Source organism: Mesoplodon mirus, assembly GCF_964341445.2.
Source record: "Mesoplodon mirus genome assembly, chromosome: 13".
Taxonomy (NCBI): Eukaryota; Metazoa; Chordata; class Mammalia; order Artiodactyla; family Ziphiidae; genus Mesoplodon; species Mesoplodon mirus.
In genome coordinates, this window is record NC_138989.1 from 30,149,016 (window position 1) to 30,169,289 (window position 20,274).

Here is a 20,274-nt window from a genome sequence, read left to right on the forward strand (position 1 = left end):
TATTATGGAGAGGGTAGGAATCAGGAAGACTGAGCTGCCACCAGAATAAAACCATGTTCCTTAGACTGACATTCCACAAATGGGCAGACTGAATTCCAGGCCCCTGCTCCTCACCATCCCTCCCAAAATCCTTCTGAGATTAGGCTCATGGGGAAGAGTAGACGCCTTGTAGGAAAATTTTAAAGTCTCATTATATCTGCACATCTTAATAAAAATGAGGAAATCTGTGACCCCGTGACATTCATACTTGGGGATCTGATTTGTGTTTTAGGTTCGGCAGAGTTTTTCCAATTATTTCGACTCTTGATTCTGAAATTCAGATGGATTCCAGGCAACTTGAAATATTGATGCTGCTGAATAATTTTCACTCAACTTGTCATAAAACGTATTTTTTTACTTTCAGCACAAGCTTATCCCCAAATTGCTCATGAACCCTTATGTCAGTTGTGGTTCTGTCAGTGAAACAATCAGCTATTTTAGGCATAGAAAGATTTGTCTAATCAGAAAATAGCTGAAAATGCTGCTTTTGGGCGAGGTGTCCAGGAATGATTCCCAGAAATAGGAACAATGCCGCAGAACTGGCCTGCCAGGGGGGCTGCGACCTCCTTTTGAAGGATAGCAACCACGCAGGCCGGGTGGTCAGGAGCAGGGGCCCCAGCCTCTGGTGGCAGAGAAGGCTGGGCCCAGGTGAGGGGGATTTGTCACCACAGGTGACAGAGCTGGAATTTTATTTAATTTGCAATGGGTGTCCCAGAAAGTTTTGAGGAAACATGATCTGATATGCATTTTAGCAGATTCACTGTTAGCATTTATTCAACCATAGATTTGAGGGCCAAAGACAGAATTCAAAGAGATCTGTTAAGAGACGATTGCATAGTTGAGAGAGAACATATTGAAAGCCTCAACTGGGACAGTGGAAAGAGGGTTCAGGGTTGGAGAAATTCCAGACATAGAATTTACATTGTTTGATAAATGCTTGAGAGGAGCTGAAATTGAACCTCGAATGTGGAGCCTGGGCAGCTGGGAGAAAGCAGTGCATGAGACACACAGGTAACAGGGGAACGGGCCTGCATGCCCAGAGGGGCATCATACCAGAGGCAGGACACCCACCTGGCAGCTGGAAATCAAGGTCTGATCTCCAAAGAAAAGTCAGGCCAGACCACCATGTGGAAGACAAACACCCAGAGGTGATAGTTGAAATCCTAAGATTGCAGGGGATCATTAGGAAGGGGTATCAATGGAGGAGGGTTAGGAGCACGGATTTGCAGGAAGCACCTGCATTTGAGCAGGTATGTGTAAAGGGGGAGGAGCCAGGGGAGCCTTGGAGCCCAGGCCAGAGGCCAGAGAAGGAGCATCAGGTGGTAAACCAACAGCCTCGGGTGCCCTTGGGGAAGTGGGGGGAGTGAGAAGAAAGAGGGCAATTAGGTGGGGCAATTAGGTACCTAAATTCAGGTGAGGAGTGAATAGAAGGTCACGGTTCTCCCTTAAGAATTCAATTAGTGTGAAGGAAAGAGAGGGTAGCTTGATGGGGAAGAGGAGAGGGACTGTAGTTTATCAAACCTAGAGACAATTTATGCGTATGTGTAAGTGAACAAGAGGAGAAAACAGTGCAGAGTGAATTTTTTTTTTTTTTTTTTTTGCAGTACACGGGCCTCTCCCTGTTGTGGCCTCTCCCGTTGTGGAGCACAGGCTCCGGACACGCAGGCTCAGCGGCCAGGGCTCACAGGCCCAGCCGCTCCGCGGCATGTGGGATCCTCCCGGACCGGGGCACGAACTCGTGTTCCCTGCGTCGGCAGGCGGACTCTCAACCACTGCGCCACCAGGGAAGCCCCAGAGTGAATTTTAAGATGGAAACAAACAAACAAAGAAAAGCTTGGGACATGCTTTAGAAGTGAGTTGGGATCCTTTTCTGAAGGAGCAAAAAAGGAGAGAATAGGTACAAATCCGGAGAAAACTCAAGGTAAAGGTGAGCAGAAAACACTAGCCACCCTTGGGTCATCCGGGCCCACCTGGGGACAGGATTTGGGGACTGGGTTCTCTGAAGGAATTCAGTGCCTCGGGCCCTGTAAAGTCAGACTTGTCAGACGCTGATCCAGAAGCCATTTCAAAAAGCCAGTGAAGAACTTGAGTCCCGGCTGAAATGATGGGGTCAATGTCAAAGTCAGGGACAAGGAAAAGATACATGAAGCAGTCTGAGCAGTGGGTGGAGGGTCAGCAGACCCGCAGCTGGGATCAGGTAATAGTTGAGTGAAATCTCGTTAATCGTGATTCAGCTCTGCCAGCCTGAGCTGCTTAATCCTTGGGTCCCCGGCCAGCACCTCCTCCTGAGATGCACGAGTGGTAGCCTGGCCTCAGCATGGTGGGGGGGCTGTCCTGCTCCCCAACTAAGTAGACCTCAGAAGGCCAGCTGAACCCTCTGTGCTCCTCCTGCACAAATGAGAACAATCTTGCATCCTTCTCAGATTCATGTTGTGGATAAAATGAGATACAGTTTGAAAGGATTTAGCTCACAGGAAGCATTCAGTGAATGTGGATTTCCTTTCCTTCATTCTTTTATTTTTACAGTCCTTATAATGAGAGTTAAAAAAGGGGAAAATAGAAAGTCGTCAAAGGTACAAACTTCCAGTTAGAAGATATATGAGTCCTGGTGATAGAATGGACACTGTGGTGATGATAATTAATAACACTATGTTGCATATTTGAACGTTGCTAAGACAGTAGATCTTAAAAGTTCTCAGCACGAGAAAAAAAAATTGTAACTATGTGAGGTGACAGATGTTAACTAGACTTATTGGGGGTGATCATTTCCCAAGATATACAAATATGGAGGCATTACTGTAAATTTGAAACTGTTGTGTTAATTATACTTTAATTTAAAAAGTTAAATTTGGGACTTCCCTGGTGGCACAGTGGTTAAAAATCCGCCTGCCAATGCAGGGGACACAGGTTCAAGCCCTGGTGCGGGAAGATCCCACATGCCACGGAGCAACTAAGCCCGCGTTACAACTACTGAGCCTGTGCTCTAGAGCCCGTGAGCCACAACTAGTGAGCCTGTGTGCCGTAACTACTGAAGCCTGTGCGCCTAGAGCCCATGCTCCGCAACAAGAGAAGCCACCACAGTGAGAAGCCCGCGCACCTCGATGAAGAGTAGCCCCTACTCACTGCAACTAGAGAAAAGCCTGCATGCAGCAGTGAAGACCCGACACAGCCAAAAATTAAAAAAAAAAGTTTATTAACAAAAATGTTAATTTTTTTAATTAAAAAAGACAGGAGAAGATAACAAAAGCTAGCATTTGACTTCTGCCTCTCTTACCAGTCTATGGTCGTAGGCGACTTACTAACCTCCTGGGCCTCAGTTTCCTCATCTGTAGAATGGAGAGAATAATAGTATCTGCCTGGTAAAGGGGGTTGTGAAAATAGAATGAGGTCATATGATGTAAAACACCTGGGACAGTAGCTGGAGCAAAGCAGGTCGCCAAATTCGTGTTTGCTCTCGTTTACGAGCACCTGCTCCGTGCCGGGACCAGAAGAGGTGCTTTCTGTCGAGTGAAACCCATAAAGCCCACTCAGGAGGCACTTAGGGTGACGACGTCTGTGTACACAGGGCCCTGCTGGCTGCCCGGAGCCCCCATGGGCAGCCCTCTTCACACGCATGTTCTCCTTGAATCCTGAGAAAACACCTGCAGGGTAGATGCTATGGCTTTATATGGTGGATATCATACCTTGTATGACACCTCGGGGGCAGATGTTTTCAGAATTCAGAATTTTGTTTGGAATGTATAACAGTAATATGGTGCATCTAGTACAGAACATGCAGCAGAGTCAGGGATCGAATCCTACAAGCAAACAGCAGGAATTGTTCAACCGAATGTGCAGACATTCCCCCTTCACCCACCCCTGGTTGGATAAGTAGCTATAAATAGGATCACATCAGTTCAGGTCTGGTTTTATGGCCAAATGAGTCCATATCAAACTTAAGAAAAAGTCCCTTCCAAAGCTTTTGGGATATGAATTATTTTCTGCATTTTATATGTGAGGAAACTGAAGCTTAGAGAGATTGATCTTCCAAACCCTCCCACAGCCAGCAAGTTACTTAAAACAATTATTCAACCGAACATTATAATAAGAAAAAGACAAACTTGGTAAAACTTAAAATATTTATTAGTATGAATCAGTGTGTGTTAAACCAAAAATAACAGATACAGTTGGGCGATGTGGAGGGCAATGCTTTACTACAGAATATAAGGTGGAAAGGTCCTAATGTCTGCAGCGGCGTCTTCTATACATGAGAACTGGGTCCAGCCCAGACAGAAGCCCTTTACAAAAACACGAGAAAGGGAGCAGTTTACACAACTGAGCGGTGACAATGGATCACTGGGTCTGGTTTCATGGTTAAACCAGAACCTAATAGGTCTGAATGAGGCTTGGAGTCCTTTTATTTATGAGCCCACTCTTTCTTCAAGTTGCAATGAGCATGGCAGAGCAGGGAGAAGCAGGGCCCCTGAGGGGAGCCCGTTTCAGCCATCACAGGCCACGTTCCTTGATCTCAGGGGGCATACTTTGGTCACCCGAGCCTCCCTCGGTCCTCGGTGGGTCCCAGCCCTTTGCTTGGCTAAAGGCTGGCTTTAGGTCTTCAGCCGTCTATGGTTTGCAAGGGAAGTCATCTTTAGCGCCCTGATGTACCACTTTCCACTATGAAAATGGCAGGTCAATTATGTGCGTACGTAAGATGTTTGCATGACCCCACTGCCATTTTAGAGATTCCCACCGGGAAATAATCCCTCTGAGAGCCCGTGCCTGCGTTACATGACACAGAGTCATGAGCCAGACTCAGCCAGTGAAATGGATCACATGTCGGCATAACAAATATGAAATCATATTTACACATATACACACATGTACCGCACAGGAGAGGAAGGAAAACAGAGGAAAAGAGCACATTTGGGGAAATTGGGTAAAGGATGCTGCTTGACATTTTGGAGCAACAGTAATTTCCAGGCCTTTACATGATATTACGTGGTTATAGTTCAAAGATTAGAACAGCCAGAAAGTACTCTCAAGGCAAAATAAAGGAAGATCAGAAAGCCTCCTTGTGGACAAGGCTTGAGCACCTATCTTCAGGGAAGATGCCGTGTTCCTGTGAATGTGTGTGTGCCCAAGTGCCATCTACTCTTTCTACCAATTGCTCCAAGGACTGACTATAGACACATTGTTGCCTGATGGCTTGAATAGTTAAGGCCATTACAGGAAGGCAAAAGAGTGATTCCCACCCTCGTGGGCTTCTGAAATCAAGTCATGGGCTCATGGGTGGGTAGCTTGCTGGTTAAGACTGGCTGTTTTATGCAAGATGCGAGCATTGAAGACTTGCTGGGCTGCATACCTCCTTAGCTAGGCAACCTTGTCTAGAGACAAGCCCAGGTCCTTGGGGACAGCTGGATGAGGAAAGATTCCAAAATAAGCCTACATTACACCTGAAATTAGGTCATTTGAATTTGCAACCCACATTTTTTTTAACTTTGGAAAGAGGCAAGATAATCGCTTGGCCTGCAAGCAGAATCACAGTAGCTCATAATAGTGACAAGGTGAAGAAAACCCTAAAAATCCCTGCAAAGGCCCTGCCAAGATGTCCACGTGCCAATTGCTAACAGTTTTTGAGGAACCCATCTGGGAGAGCTAAGAGGCACTCTTGAACCAAAAATAAGTGTTTCCAGCGTTCATGTCCTAAGATTGTCAAGTTACTCTTGCAAGCTGGATGAAGCGGTAAGAACATCAAACTGACAACATATTCTCGAGTTTAAAAAAACCTAAATCTGAGATTTCGACCTGTTTTCTTGATTGCAGTCCACATGAAGAAATGTGAACTCGGCCCTGGCCTCTCAAGGACTCTCGCTTTTTTGGATGGCAGCCTCAGCGTCCCCGCCCATCCAGGGCTCAGGGGCAGAGCATGGCAGGACTCAAGCACGGTTACTGAAAGTTCGAGGTTTTTACTCAGCTTATGATCTCTTCCCTGATTTTTACATTGTAGGTTTTCAATTAATGTTTGTTGAGCCTTGAAGGTACCAGCTGGCCCTGATGCCATACTGCGTGATCAACCACATCTCACCCCCAAAAAAGGCACCAATCTGAATAGCCTCCAAGAATCACCTCCCAACATGAGCCCTCATAGGAAACCAACTGCTTCTTGATCCCAGGTTTTTATGAAAGTTAGAATGGAAACAGGATTTGAATTTTCAATGGGGATAGCTTTTCCTCCTTTCCATGCCTTCTTTCCTTTCCTTCCATTGGATTCAGACATCTTTAATTAATTGAGCAAACAGGAAACCTGAAAAGGGAGGGTTCACTGAAGTTTGTTCTCAGCCAACTGGCATTCCAGGGTTGGCCCTCTGGTTAGCCTTAATACCCACACCCCCAAAGCCTGGCATCTTCTTAAAGACTTTCTTTGACTTTGCAGTTTTGGGGGGTCTAGAATCTTTTTTTTTTTTTTTTTTTTTGCTGTACGCGGGCCTCTCACTGCTGTGGCCTCTCCCGTTGCGGAGCACAGGCTCCGGACACACAGGCTCCGCGGCCATGGCTCGCGGGCCCAGCCGCTCCGCGGCATGTGGGATCTTCCGGGATCGGGGCACGAACCCGTGTCCCCTGCATCGGCAGGCGGACTCTCAACCACTGCGGGGGGGTCTAGAATCTTAATGTGCCGGTACTTCCTCTGGCTGGCTTTCCTGTAACCTATTATTCATTGATATTATTAGAAGTTTGCCCTACAATTTAGATTCAAACATCCTGCAGGTAATTTGTTCCCCGGATATGACACTATGACAAACTCTCTTAGTAAAATAATACTCTGTGTGAAACTTCCCTAAGAGAGTGGGAATTTATTACTGTGGAAGTGATGCAAACCAGGTGGTCTCTGGAATAATATTTATACCCTGCGTTTGTCACAGTTTACACAGTAGTGACTCCAATGACTTCCAAACCAGGCCTCCAAATCCCAGAATGACATGATATATTGTAGTCAGATTTGGTTGGTTGGTTTATATGACCAAAACTTAGAAAAATGTTCATCAAGTAAAAGTCACAGATGTAGATAAAAGTTCCTAATACATCTTTCTCCACTTTCATAACAGCGCAAGTCTATAGCAGATGGTCCAGTTACACTCCACTGAAAGGGAAATTCCATGAACCTTTCAGTGGAGGTTGGTTGAGTAATTAAGGCAATGGCACTGAAGAAGTTCCTGAAATTTGGCTAGAAACATAGGAAATCAGAGTGGAACACCAGTTTAGAATCTCACACGCATAAGCCAGTAAGACTTTTGTACAAATTTAAGAATATTTTGAGGCTTTTAACAAAAAAACTCAACTATAATTAATACCTAAATCCATTCCCTCTGAGTGAATTTCACGCACCAAAGGCCCTTTTCTGGCAGTGTGGTGGTTTTTCCCAGAGTTTTGTAGAATCCTCTTCCAGGGATGTTCCCTGCCCTGTTCCCTGCGGGTGTCACCTCCCTCTGAGCCAGGGGCCAGGCCACTGAGGGTGGGAGGCCCCCGCAGCAGTGCACGGAGAGGGGAGCTCCGGCCTCTTCAAGCACAGGGGACCCCAGCCCCAGGTCAGCAGCACCGCCGGCCGGCCTGCGAGGTTGGCTTCAGTTTGATTGTTCCGTTGTTTCCGTTTTCATGGGGGTCCAGCGGTGGGATCTGGCGACCTGGAAGGAACAGAGGCCAAAGTTGAGTTCCTGTTCCCAGCCAACCCCACCCTGCTTCCACTTCTCCAGTCATGTGTGGGTTGCAGGTGAGGCAGAGGGGCTGTGGTATTAGCTCTTTCCCCCTCTCCCTCAGCTGTATGAAGTCAAGCTCAAGCGTAGAAAGTTAAGGAAAAGTAAAAGCAGCTTTCTGATAATAAGCATTTCCCTGGAGGTGGAAGCCCTGCTCCAGAGCCGGCATCCCTCTTCTCTGCACAAACAGTGGCCACTGGTTCCTCCCAGCCTTCCCCCGCATCCACCACCGGAATGAGCCCCTTCTCAGCTCCTAGTGAGGCCTCATCTTTGTGCTTCTAAAAACAGACCTGGCTTGGGAATTGTGATGGTCCCAGTAACATCACGTATTAACACTGAGCTCCTGTCCTTCATCCTGCCAACACACTTAGAGCATTAACTGGAAAGCCTTTGGAGACATTCTTCACAGGAAACAGTATCTTAAGTGTCATTCACAAGTAATCTTATTTTAATTTAGAGAATTAGCTGAGAGTCTCTGCTAACAAATCCAAAGTAAAAATTAAACAGGTAGTGGAGGGGGATAGGGTGTCGTAGTTAAAGAGTATGTGTTTTGTTTTTTGTGGGTTGTTTTTTTTTGGGGGGAGATGATAAAGAAATTCTAAAGCTGTGCTGATGGGTGCACATAAAAAACACTGAATTGTACATTTGGGTGAAATGTATAGTATGTGAGTTTTGTCTCAATAAAGCTGTCTTCTAAAAAGGCAATGGAATATGGAAATAACAAATATTTGTGTAGAACCTCACAGTTAAAAGATTTTCACAGGCACATCTTCACTGGGTCCTGTGAAGCTGTGAAATGACTGTTATGATCACCATTTTACTATTAACTGGAGCACTCAGGCTACACCTGAAGGTCATTACCAAGGGGCACAGGTGGCTCTCTGAGTATAACCTACATCTTGACTTTCTGATGGATCCCAAAGCCTGTGTCCCTCCCACTCTACCACGATAGCTCTTGATGCTACTTTTCTAACCCCCATGGAAAAGGCATGAAACACGAGCTCTAAAACAGGGATTTAAAAAAATCAGCTAATTAGGGCATCAGTTACTAGGTAACCAGTAATTAGAGATGCAAGGGAAATTAGTTCCAAGACAAAGCCCTTCCATGCAAGTGGATGCCCTAAGGACCATAAAGAGAGTCAAAACGCCCTGGAAGAGGTGCATTTTCACAAGGGTGGAAATCGTCAATTTCACAGGTATTAATGCGTTGTGTAGATTGGGTGGTATGACCACTCATCAAAGCTCAAGCATAAAGATTAAGGTCATTGGCAATTACCCAAAATTCAAAATTCGTGGTAGAGCTCTTATCCGCTTACGGGGCAGACATGAAGGCTGGAGGGATTTCTGCAGCTACTGCTTCTGCCAATCTGTGTCCTCCACAAAGCTGTACAAAGCTTCGGCAGGCCATTCTCCAAACAGTTCTATCCTAATCCAGAAGCAAGTATGTACCTTCCTGTTCTGGACACGCTGTGTCTGTTTTATTAGTCATAAGAAAAGGGAAGGAAACAAAATGCCTCTCCTACTTTGTCGATCTTAAGTGATAAATAGAGGGGAAAGTTCCCAGTGACTACCAGTACTCTGATATATTTAGGTCAGATCTTCCCGGTCAAGTGTTCCATACGCCTCCAGAGAAAGTGATGTGTTTTGGAGGATGGTAGTGTCAAGTTATAGCATTACTGATGTTCTTTCTTTCTTTCTTTATTTGAAGTATAGTTGATTTACAATCTTGTGTTAACTTCTGCTGTATAGCAAAGTGATGCAGTCACACATACATATATATACATTCTTTTTCATATTCCTTTTCATTATGGTTTATCACAGGATATTGAATATAGGTCCCTGTGCTGTACAGTAGGACCTTGTTGTTTATCCATCCTATATATAATAGTTTGCCTCTGCTCATCCCAAACTCCCAGTCCTTCCCCCTCCCTCCCCCCCACCCCTTGGCAACCACAAGTCTGTTCTCTCCGTCTGTGAGTCTGTTTCTGTTTCATAGATAAGTTCATTTGTGTCATATTTTAGATTCCACACACAATTACTTACTTAAGTTGTTTAAATTAACATTTCGGATGCCTCCTGAGAGTGTTAGGAGCTGTAATAGGGGCTTTTGTATCTGAAATATTTTGGGACAAAACTATAATTCTGACCGGTGCGTGCCGCTGCCCTAGTTAACTAGTCAAGTACTGTTTACCGATCAGTTTTGACTACATCAAGATCAGTATCCTACACTCACAGCAACCTCATGGTATTCTTAAGTTGTTAACTCTAAAGTTTGCAAGATAGCATTAAGCGGTAAGCCCTCCTATATGTGACCGATTCCACACGCCAAGTGTCATAAAGTTTCATAAGTTTTTTCCTAGGAAAAGTACCTCACATATAGAAAAAGCTCATCCAGAAGATTAAAGTCACAAAAGTGGAGTGAAGAGCTAGAAAGGGCAATGCCGGAGCGGCCCATCCCATCCCATCCGCACCCTCCTTTGTCCCCATTCCTCCTCCTCTTCCCTGGCCCTCACTTCTCTCCTCAGCAGACGGTCAGTGGGACAAGGTCTGGGAGCAAGATTAGGTAACACCCGAGGCAGCCCCTCAAGGAGATGCCCCTCTTATTTGTTTTGTTTTGTTTTGTTTTGTTTTTGCGGTACACGGGCCTCTCACTGTCGTGGCCTCTCCCGTTGTGGAGCACAGGCTCTGGACTTGCAGGCTCAGCGGTCATGGCTCACGGGCCCAGCCGCTCCACGGCATGTGGGATCTTCCCGGACCGGGGCACGAACCCATGTCCCCTGCATCGGCAGGCAGACTCTCAACCACTGCGCCACCAGGGAAGCCCCCCCCTTATTTGTTTTAAACTGTGAGCAACGTTTCTGAATCAGTGTCGAACCCGGCTTCTGAGAGGAGCCAGGTTCTGTTTATCTTCAGAACATCCCAAGTCTCACTGAATAGAACAAAATATTTCTCCGAGACAGAATTACTGCAGTTTGTTTACATATTTGGGTTCCATGTAAAATTTTGAGAAAAGGGCTGTTCTGCTAAAAAAAAAAAAAAAAAAAAAAAAAAAAAAAAAGTAAAAACCGCTGATCCAAAACACCTTTGAGGTCATCTGTACTGGAATGTGAATTAAAGGCTTAGGTTGGTGTCCTGGGACACATCAAGGCATTTTTATAGGTATCATGACACTTGTTTCTAGGTTTTGTTCTTGAGAATTGGGTTGCCCAAACCTTTTAGTCATGTCCAATTTTGTCATCATCGTGTAGATGTGGATAAAATCTTTGCATCATGGTCAACTGGAAAATGTTCTTTACAAATGTAGCAATCTCTCATTGAAAACTGCCCTCCTGGGGGAACATAATAGATTTCATGGTTCCCCAATGAAGAGGGAAGGTGCTAACTAGCCGTGTGGCTCCAAGTACATCATTATAGTAACTGCTTCCCTTTAAGGAATAAAGAGCTGGTATTACAGCCTTAAAATTCTATTTTAATACCAATAAAAAGACATTTTCACACTTGTTCTGTGAATAAAGTTTCTTCAGTAACTCCTTAAAAAAAAACAAAAAGAATTACTGCAGTTTCCTTAGACTTTGTGTTTCTCATCTGGTGGAAGGAGTTTTGAGATCTGAGTGAGGCTGTTCCAGGTGAGTGAATTCAGACATGCTATCTGCTGTCTCCAAGACGGCCTTTCCTCACCTACAAAAGGAACACGGGAAGTAGCCCGACAACCACCACGCATCACAGACGCTGTGGCTAATGTGCCAGGAACCCAAGACAATGGGCGGGTCCCCAGCATCCCAGGCTCTGGATGCAGCTACGTATCAACCCCTGCCTCCCCCTCCGCGCAGTGGATGCTTAGGGTTCAGTTACTAGGATGGGGCCCATCCTGCTCTTCTCCTAAATACTCAGCCGCGGAGGGGCCCACACGTTCCAGCTTCAAACAGTAAGAAGAAAGGAAGTGCTTCCATTTTCAGGCAGAGAAAGGAAAGCCGGGCCCTAACAACGACGCAAGCACCTTAAAAAGTGCAGGAAGCCACCAGCGCTGTGAAAACACACCAAGAACTCGGATCTTGTGGTCTGAGTTATTTGGAACTTACTCAAAGCTTAAATGCACTTACACAATAGCATAGTTCCAGAAAATGCCATAGCGTTTGGTACCAAGGTGATCACCTTGGAACACTGTTGAATCAGTATTAATTACATGGGCACAGGATTGGACAAAAATATACAGGCAAACATCTGAAAGAAACATCACTGCATGTTTCTGCTCTTATAAAATGCCCTCTGAGTACACAACCTCCAAACAGCTCGTTCTGGAGTATAAATCCTATGGCAGGGTGTTTATTTTAATAAGGTTTGGATTGTGTAAGATTCTGCTTGGGAAAAGTTAAGACTTTTTTTTTTTTTTTTGGAGTTCTGTTTTCCTGAAAGTTGATAGCCCAGAGAAAAAGCAGGTTTAATAAATGATTCCTCAAGAATTCAATATGTGAGAAAACAAACTCCACGCCTATCAACTGTATCGTGGCTCTGGACTGGGGCTGTAATGCTTTTACACACAACAAAAATAAAACAGCAGGCTCAGCTGCAGCTGTCTTCTCGCCCTGTGTAGTGACCAGCCGCTTTCTGCACAGGCCTGGAGTCCTCCCTGACAAGTCGCTGTCTGCATTCTTCTCTCGTATCCCAGTCCCAGGATTTATGAGGCTCAGCTTTGCTTGGTTGGTGTTAGAGGTGCTGATACTTGCCCTGTCACTTCCATTTCTTGATCCTGATTTTCTGAATCATCCAGAGACCAAGTTTACTAGGACTTGGCAGTCTTTGCCCTTGATCATGACCTCCACGCCTCTCCATTTAGAGGGGGATTTCTATGGCCCACTGAGGTGCTCACAATCATGGGACCCTGCCCTAGAAATAGAGTGGGACAGGTGACACATGCATGACACGAGGTCATCCTCTGAACCGTCCCTTTGCTGTCGTAAAGAAGACAATATTGGGATTATGAGATGACCTGGAACATTAGAGTCTAGACCTCGGAAGGTGCTAACATTCTGTGCAGGACCAGCATGGCTTAGGATTCAGGAAGTGGATTCAGCCGGAGGCTGGCAGAAAATCCAGGTCATGGATAATGAGAGCCTTAATTTGGGTGCAGTGGAGAGAAGCAGAAAACAGGGGTGGAAGGAGAACCGTAGGAAGACACCTGGCAGACATGACAATTGATTGGATGTGGGAGGGTGAAGAGACGGGGGAGGAAAACTGAAGTTCAAGTCTAGGAGCCGCGGGAACGGTAATGCCCCAGCAGAGGAGGAAGGGAGGGGGCAGATCACCACTGGCCGTTGGTCCAAAATGGCAAACGGCCTCAGCACGGAGGGGCTTAAGTTACGCGAAGATCATCAGGCTTCCTTACCATTCAGAGTCATCGTTTCCTTTTATTTATTTTTTTAATTAATAGACTATATTTTGGGGAAGGGAGGTAGCTTTAGGTTTACAGAAAAAATTGAGCATAAAGTTCAGAGAGTTCCCATACACTCCTCCTCCTAACTCCCAATTTTCTCTATTTTAATGTCTTGCAGGAGTGTGGAACATTTATTACAATTGATCATTAAGTGAAGTCCATGGTTTCCATGAGGGCTCACTCTTAGTGCTGTACATTCTATGGGTTTTGAGAAATGTATAATGACATGTAGCCACCATCACAGTATCACACAGAATAGTTTCACTGCCAGAAAAGTCCCCGAGCTCCACCTATTCATCCCTCCCTCCTTCCCGCCCCTAGCCCCTGGCAACCACGGATCGTTTTACTGTCCCCACAGTTGTGCCTTTTCCAGAGTGTCATACAGTTGGAATCATACAGTATGTAGCCTTTTCAGACTGGCTTCTTTCACTTGTAAATATGCATTTAACATTCTTCCATGTCTTTTCATGGCCTGATAGCTCATTTCCTCTTATTGCTGGAAAATATTCCATTGTGTGGATATATCCCTTTTAATTTTTTAGTTTAACATTTAAAAATTATAAGATGCAAAAAAAAAAAAAAAAAACCACAAGCCACAAAGAACAAATCTAATAAGCTAGACTTCATCAAAATGAAAAACTTCTGCTCTTCCAAAGATGTTGTCAAGAAAGTGAAAACCCAAGGCACAGCCTGGGAGAAAATATTTGAAAGACAATTATCTGATAAAGAGCATGTATCCAAACTATATAAATAATCTTTAGAACCCAATAATAAGAAAACAACTCAATACAAAACGGGCAAAAGTTGAACAGACACTTCCCCAAAGAAGACACAAGGATTGTGAATAAGCACATGAAAAGGCACTCAACATAATCTGTCATTAGGAAGATGGACGTCAAAACCGCAAGGAGAGACCACTATATTCCCATTCGAATGACTGAAATTTTATCAACTGACCATTCCACGTGCTGGCAAGGAGCTGGAGCTACTGGAGCTCTCCTGTACTGGTGGTGGGAATGTAAAATGCTAAAACTGCTTTGGAACAGTCTGGGGGACCCTTAGAGTGTGAACCGTTACCTGTGAGATAAGCCAGTTGCGCCACTTCTAGGTATTTACCCACAGACTTGTACATGAAAGCTCATCGCAGCCTTGCCTGTAATTAATTGCCAAAACCTGAAAACAACCCAAATGTTTAGGTGAATGGATTAACAAATTTTTACTAACGTTATGAAATACCACTCGGTACTAAAATGGAACTCAGCAAAATCCATTGTGTCTTAAACTCAGATCAGGACAACTGACCTAATTGCTTGCACAAAGAAATTGCAAGGAGGGAACCTACTGCTAAGGAGGGACTTAAAAGACACACCAGCTAATTTTATCAATTTTATCCACTGTGTGTGGAGCTTATTTGCATCCTGATCCAAACGAACTATAAAATGCAAACAAAGAAACCATTTATGATAATTATGAACCACTGAAAATCTGAACACTGGATGTTTGATGATATTAATATGATTATAGCATTATGATTATTAAGGTGAGCATGTCATTGTTTTATGTAAAAAAAAAGTTACTTGCTGAAAATATTTACAGATGAAATGATGTCTGGAATTCCCTTCGAAATAATACAGGCGGGGGGTCGGTGGGAGTAGCGGGTAGGGATGAAACCAGCTTGGTTATGAGTACAGTCTGCCCTCTATATCTGCAGGTTCTGTATCCACAGATTCAACTTACCGCAGACTGAAAATATTCGAGAAAAAAAAAATTCCAGAAAGTTCCAAAAAGTAAAAGTTGAATTTGCCACATTGGCAACTATTTGAATAGCATTTACATTGTATTTACAACTATTTGCATAGCACTGACATTGTCTTAGGTATTATTTGTAATCTAGAGATTATTTAAAGTATACAGCAGGATGTGCTTGGTTATATACAAATACTACACCCTTTTATATAAGGGACTTGAGGAACCTCGCTGGGGCCCTAAGCAATCCTCCAAGGATACCAGGTGACGACTGTACATGATGGTTCACTATGTTATTCAGTTTACTGGTGTATATGTTTAAATTTTTCTGTAATAAAGTCTTTTGTTAAGTTCCCTGCAATCTCACCGCCATGAAGCAACCACTGTTAACATTTTAATGTGTGTGTATCTTCCCAATATTTGCCCAGGAGAATATATTTACTATTATATATTATATGGTTCATATTTTATAAAATCAGGATATTATACAAACTGCTCTATAACTTTGGTTTCACACTCAACAATTTATCTTTTTATGTCACTAAAGACAGATTTACAAACTCATTTTTAATCACTAGTTTATACTGGTGTCCCATGATTTTTAAAAAATTATTTCCCAAGTTTTGGACAGTTAAGTCATTTCCTGTTTTTCACCATCATGAATAATGTTACCATAAACTGCCATCTGCAATAAGAAGTGACACAGACTAGCAGTTGAGAGCCTGGGTTCTGAAGCCCTGCTGCCTGGCTTCTAATCCTGACCCTCTGTGACCTGAAGCAAGTCACAAACCTCTCCACACCTCAACTTCCTCAGATATAAAATAGGGATGATAACAGTGCCTATTTCATAAGATAAACGGTGCATTAATGAGCTAATATATATTTAAGCAATTGTAACAATGGCGCAGAATGACAATTTGCTCTATGTGAAACATCATTACTACATTTTGCACGCCTGGTCAATTTCTTCTTTAGAATCACTGGGATAAAAGATATGCATGTTTAGGGCTTTTGAGACCCAACTTACCCACATTCTGAAACTACATTCTTTTGCAGAGGTCTCCTATCATTGCATTTGGTAAATTAACTTTGAGGGGTTAAGAAAGTGGACAGGCTTTGTCTTTGTCCTTTCCTTGTCCCACAAAGGCTAAACTTACCTTCATTTGACAGTTTGCTGTACTATTATAAAATGTGCAAATGTTTTGTTTTGTTTTAAAATTTCTTTAACCTGCTCCAAACCAAAAGCGTCCACCTAGAGAATTTCAAAATCCAGTGAACTTAAAATAGCTAACACTCTGTGCAACAAATGATTGCAGACAAGACACGATTACTGCCCATAAGCCTTAACTTCCTGTCTTTCATGTTAACACCCTATTCTAATTTTTCCAAACTCATATGCTTGTACCTCTAATTACATTCACTCTAAAAAAAAACAAATATTTCTCACCTTGTTCTCAAACTAATAACAAACAAAAGCCTAGTTTCATCTCCAGATGTGATGTTCAGGACAAAGCCTGTGTTCTCTAGTCAGTATTCAAGTTAACTGAGCAGAAGCACAGCTGTCCAGCCTAGGTCCTGCCCAATCCAGACATGTTTCTGTTGAGCCTGCAGCCCCAAGTCTTTTTGCCCTCGGGGAGAGATTCTTTTTAAAGGGTGGGGGACTTGAGTTGCATAACTGAAATCCACAAAGCAAACCTTGTTCCCCACGCTCCAGAATCCTGTCTGCCAGGCTCTTAGCAAATCCAGTCTCAGAGGACTTGCTCCTGTGCTCACTTTCCTCCTTCCAGGGAAGAAAGCCTGGGGTGCATCTCAGGACCATGCTGTTCCTTGTTCCCCATTCGGACCACTACCCAGTGTTCCTGGTTCTACTCCCAAAAGACTTCTGAAATTCACATCCACGTTTTTCCTCCTCATCCAGGCCTCTCTCCTAAAGGACCACAACAGCATCCTCCTCCTCCAGACACATTCTCCAGGGTGGATCTTCCCACTACAAGGCCTGCAAGCATCTGGCTCAGTCTCTAACACCCCTTCCCCCCCCACCCCCCCATGTGGTCCCTGAGCTCCCACCTTGCAGCCCACCCACCTCCTTTGTCTTCCTTAAAGGATCCATCACTTCCTGCCTCGGGAACTCACACACCGTGTCCACTTGGCCCGACTGCTCTTCGTGAGCTCTCTGCCCTCTTCTCATTTTTCAGGTCTAGCCTAAAACCATCTCCCTGGGGAGACCTTCCCCAGCCAATCTAAAGTCCCCACCTGTAACTGTCCCCATGGTCCTTGTACTTTTGCTTCTCAGCCTTGACTACGATGTGTAATTACACGCCCACTTGACTGTACCCACAGCCTGTCTCCCCACTCAACCGTCAGTCTGTTTTGTTCCCCAGGCTGTCCCTGGTGTCCAGCATGGCCCCTGTCCCACAAAAGAGAGAAGAAGAGAGAGACAGGAGGCCTGTCCAATGGGCTGGTGTTAGCCAACTTAAGTACCCATAGAAAAGTGACACATTTCATTTGATCTAGTGAATCCCCTGAAATATTATCTCCTGGAACAGCATGAGATGAGCTGGAAGGTCCAGAGTCAAAAACCTCCATTGGGCACGCTCTTATTTCCTAGCCTCATCTTTATGGGGAATGTGCCAGAAGGAGATCAGCTCCCAGAGGACTTACAGCTCACCAGAAGAAGAGATACATACCTGGAACCCTTGGAGAATCACTCAGAGAAAGAATATGTCCAAGTGTCAAAGTGACGGAGCAGACCATAGTAACCTTAAGTCAAAGGTGAGAGCCATGCATGAGACTTCACGAAGGAAGGAGATTCCAGGGAATTATCATCTGTGGGGAGGAAGGGAGGAGCATCTCATGCAGGGTGGGGCGGGAGAGAGCGAATGTACGAAGGAGGGAGCAAAGACGAAGCCTTTACTGCTGTCAGAGCTCCTCACCTGCCTCTCAAGGTGACTGAGACGGGCAGAGTCGTTTCATAGGGAAGACCATACAGGTTTGGGACAGCAATCAAGTATTCTCTGTGTTTCCACACACCAATTTAAAAACTCAATGGACAATAATTTTATTGGCTAAGAATCCTTCCTATGTTTTAACTCAAAGAGGAAAACGTTAGTGTTCAAACTAAAGGTATAAAAACCCAGGAAAAAAAAAAAAGAACAACCCCATGGGACTTCCCTGGCAGTCCAGTGGTTAAGACTCTGTACTTCCAATGCAGGGGGTGTGGGCTTGATCCCTGATTGGGGAACTAAGATCCCACATGCCACGTGGTGTGGCTGAAAAAAAAGAACAACCCTGAATGGAGATGCACGAAAGAACATTAACCACACACCGTTGGGTAAAGCGGGTCCAAAAGTGAGCGGTGGAAAAGGACACCAGGAGGATGCCAACCAGAGAACGAAGTGGGCACAGACTCCCCCCAAAGGGCAGCACCAAACACTTTACGGGGCAGCTTCAGTCTTAAAACAGTATTTTGCTAACAATTTCCAGTTACGAAATATATTAACTTATGTTCCCCAAACACAGTTGTCTCATTTCTGGCTTACGGGTCTTCTGGGAATGTAAAAGGGAAACACTGGTCTCTTGCTCTGAGTCCGTATGAATCAATTTTGCTTAAGCACACCTCTTTAACAGCTTTTCTTCTCACTCCTCCTGCATGGTTTTCTGTGACTGCTCTCTCCCGGGCATGTTGTCTCTGCAACCCTGCTCTGGGGGGCACAGGTGTCAGCAATATCTTGACCTATTTTGAATTCAGGGAGGAGCATATGCAATACAAGTTGGAACAGGGGGCAGGAAAATAAACGAGGTGTCTGCTGTAATATATCTAGGTGCGCTCGGTACTGTGTTTTAAGTTAACCTGTAAGTGGGTGACAACACCCCACTCTGGAGACATGCACCTGAAGGAACAGAGGCCAGGGAGGCACCAGGGTCCACATTATAAATATGGACGGAGATCTCGCCACTGTCTGGGTATCCACAGGCTTCTTGCTAAGGCAACTCTAACCAAAGTCTAATGAAACAGAAACAAACAACTGTTTATTTGATGTGGGAGATGAGGAGATACAAGAATTCAATGGCTTCTCTACGAATTAATGATTTGAAGCTATGATTACCCAGTGCTATAAGCAAAACATTTTCTTTTTTAATTAAATGAAGCAGACCACCAGGCTCTCAGGAATTCCTTATGCAAAGTCTCCATCACTTTGATCCATAAAGACCTCATATGCGTGAAGGGATTTATACTGGCTGAACAGAGCAAAGGAATAGCTTTTGAGTCGAGAGACTAATGCTTGGGCTTAGGCTTCTTTTCTTCCTTGAAGTCCTTATGTCATTTTATATTAAAAGCGTGACTTTGCAGAAACCTCGGAAGGTCCCCTAGCTCGTGCAGAAATCCCAAGGTGAATTTCAGGTACACAGAGCTGCGTGGATGCTGGGGAGAGGGCTCTGGAAAATACCAGGAGCTGAACAGGGACGGCTGTGAATGTCACAGTTGTCAGGAGCTCTCCTGCTGCATTAATTAAAACCACTAATACATATTCATAAAAACAAAATGTTTACCAGCTGTACAACTAGCCTGACGTACCAGAAAAGCTGAACGTCCCCAGAAAAGACAGAGTTTGAAGAAATACGAGGTTAGCGGAATGAGCTCAATCCAAACCCTCTTAGACGTCACCCAGACTCACACGGTGCAGCCCTGCACCCACGGCCCAATTTCGGGAAGGACCAGGAGTCTGAGGATGTGGGGTTTCCAACGTAAAACTACAGCCCCAGGGCTTCCCTGGTGGCGCAGTGGTTGAGAGTCCGCCTGCCGATGCAGGGGACACGGGTTTGTGCCCCGGTCCGGGAAGATCCCGCATGCCGCGGAGCGGCTGGGCCCGTGAGCCATGGCCGCTGAGCCTGCGCGTCCGGAGCCTGTGCTCCGCAACGGGAGAGGCCACAGCAGTGAGAGGCCCGCGTACCGCAAAAAAAAAAAAAAAGAAAGAAACTACAGCCCTGGTGCGCGCTAGTCCGACCTCCGAGACCCGGGAGCTCAGAGAACACTATTGTTTTGAGGGTGAAACCACAGCAGGAATACAAAGCCTTCTGAAGGAGGAAGGAAGGGAAGTGGATGTGGACCCCAGCGAACAAGTGGGACCAGGGCTGCAGAGAGCTCCACTGCTTCTTTCGCGGGCTCCTGGGCCCTGTAAGTAACCCAGGTCAGAGTTCCTCATGTGCGGTGAAGTCTCCTTCAAGCCAAGAGAAACAAGCAAAATATTCCCTGCTGTGGGTTCTCAGAGTCTGAAGTAACAAACCAAAACCAGCAGAAAGGAAATCAAATCTGTCCTGGGAAGCACGGCC

The 20,274-nt window shown here is 44.9% G+C and overlaps 1 protein-coding gene across 2 annotated transcripts in view; it reads right to left on the reverse strand.

Moving 5' to 3' along the window:
- Positions 1-4,143: 4,143 nt before the first annotated feature.
- RAB31 (RAB31, member RAS oncogene family) overlaps positions 4,144-20,274 on the reverse strand; it is a 116,389-nt gene continuing 100,258 nt past the window's right edge. For both annotated transcript variants that reach the window (XM_082640740.1, XM_082640739.1), the window contains one exon: positions 4,144-7,697. In XM_082640740.1, the coding sequence (XP_082496866.1) occupies positions 7,603-7,697 (95 nt within the window). In that variant the 3' untranslated portion in view covers positions 4,144-7,602. The remainder of the gene's footprint in view (positions 7,698-20,274) is intronic.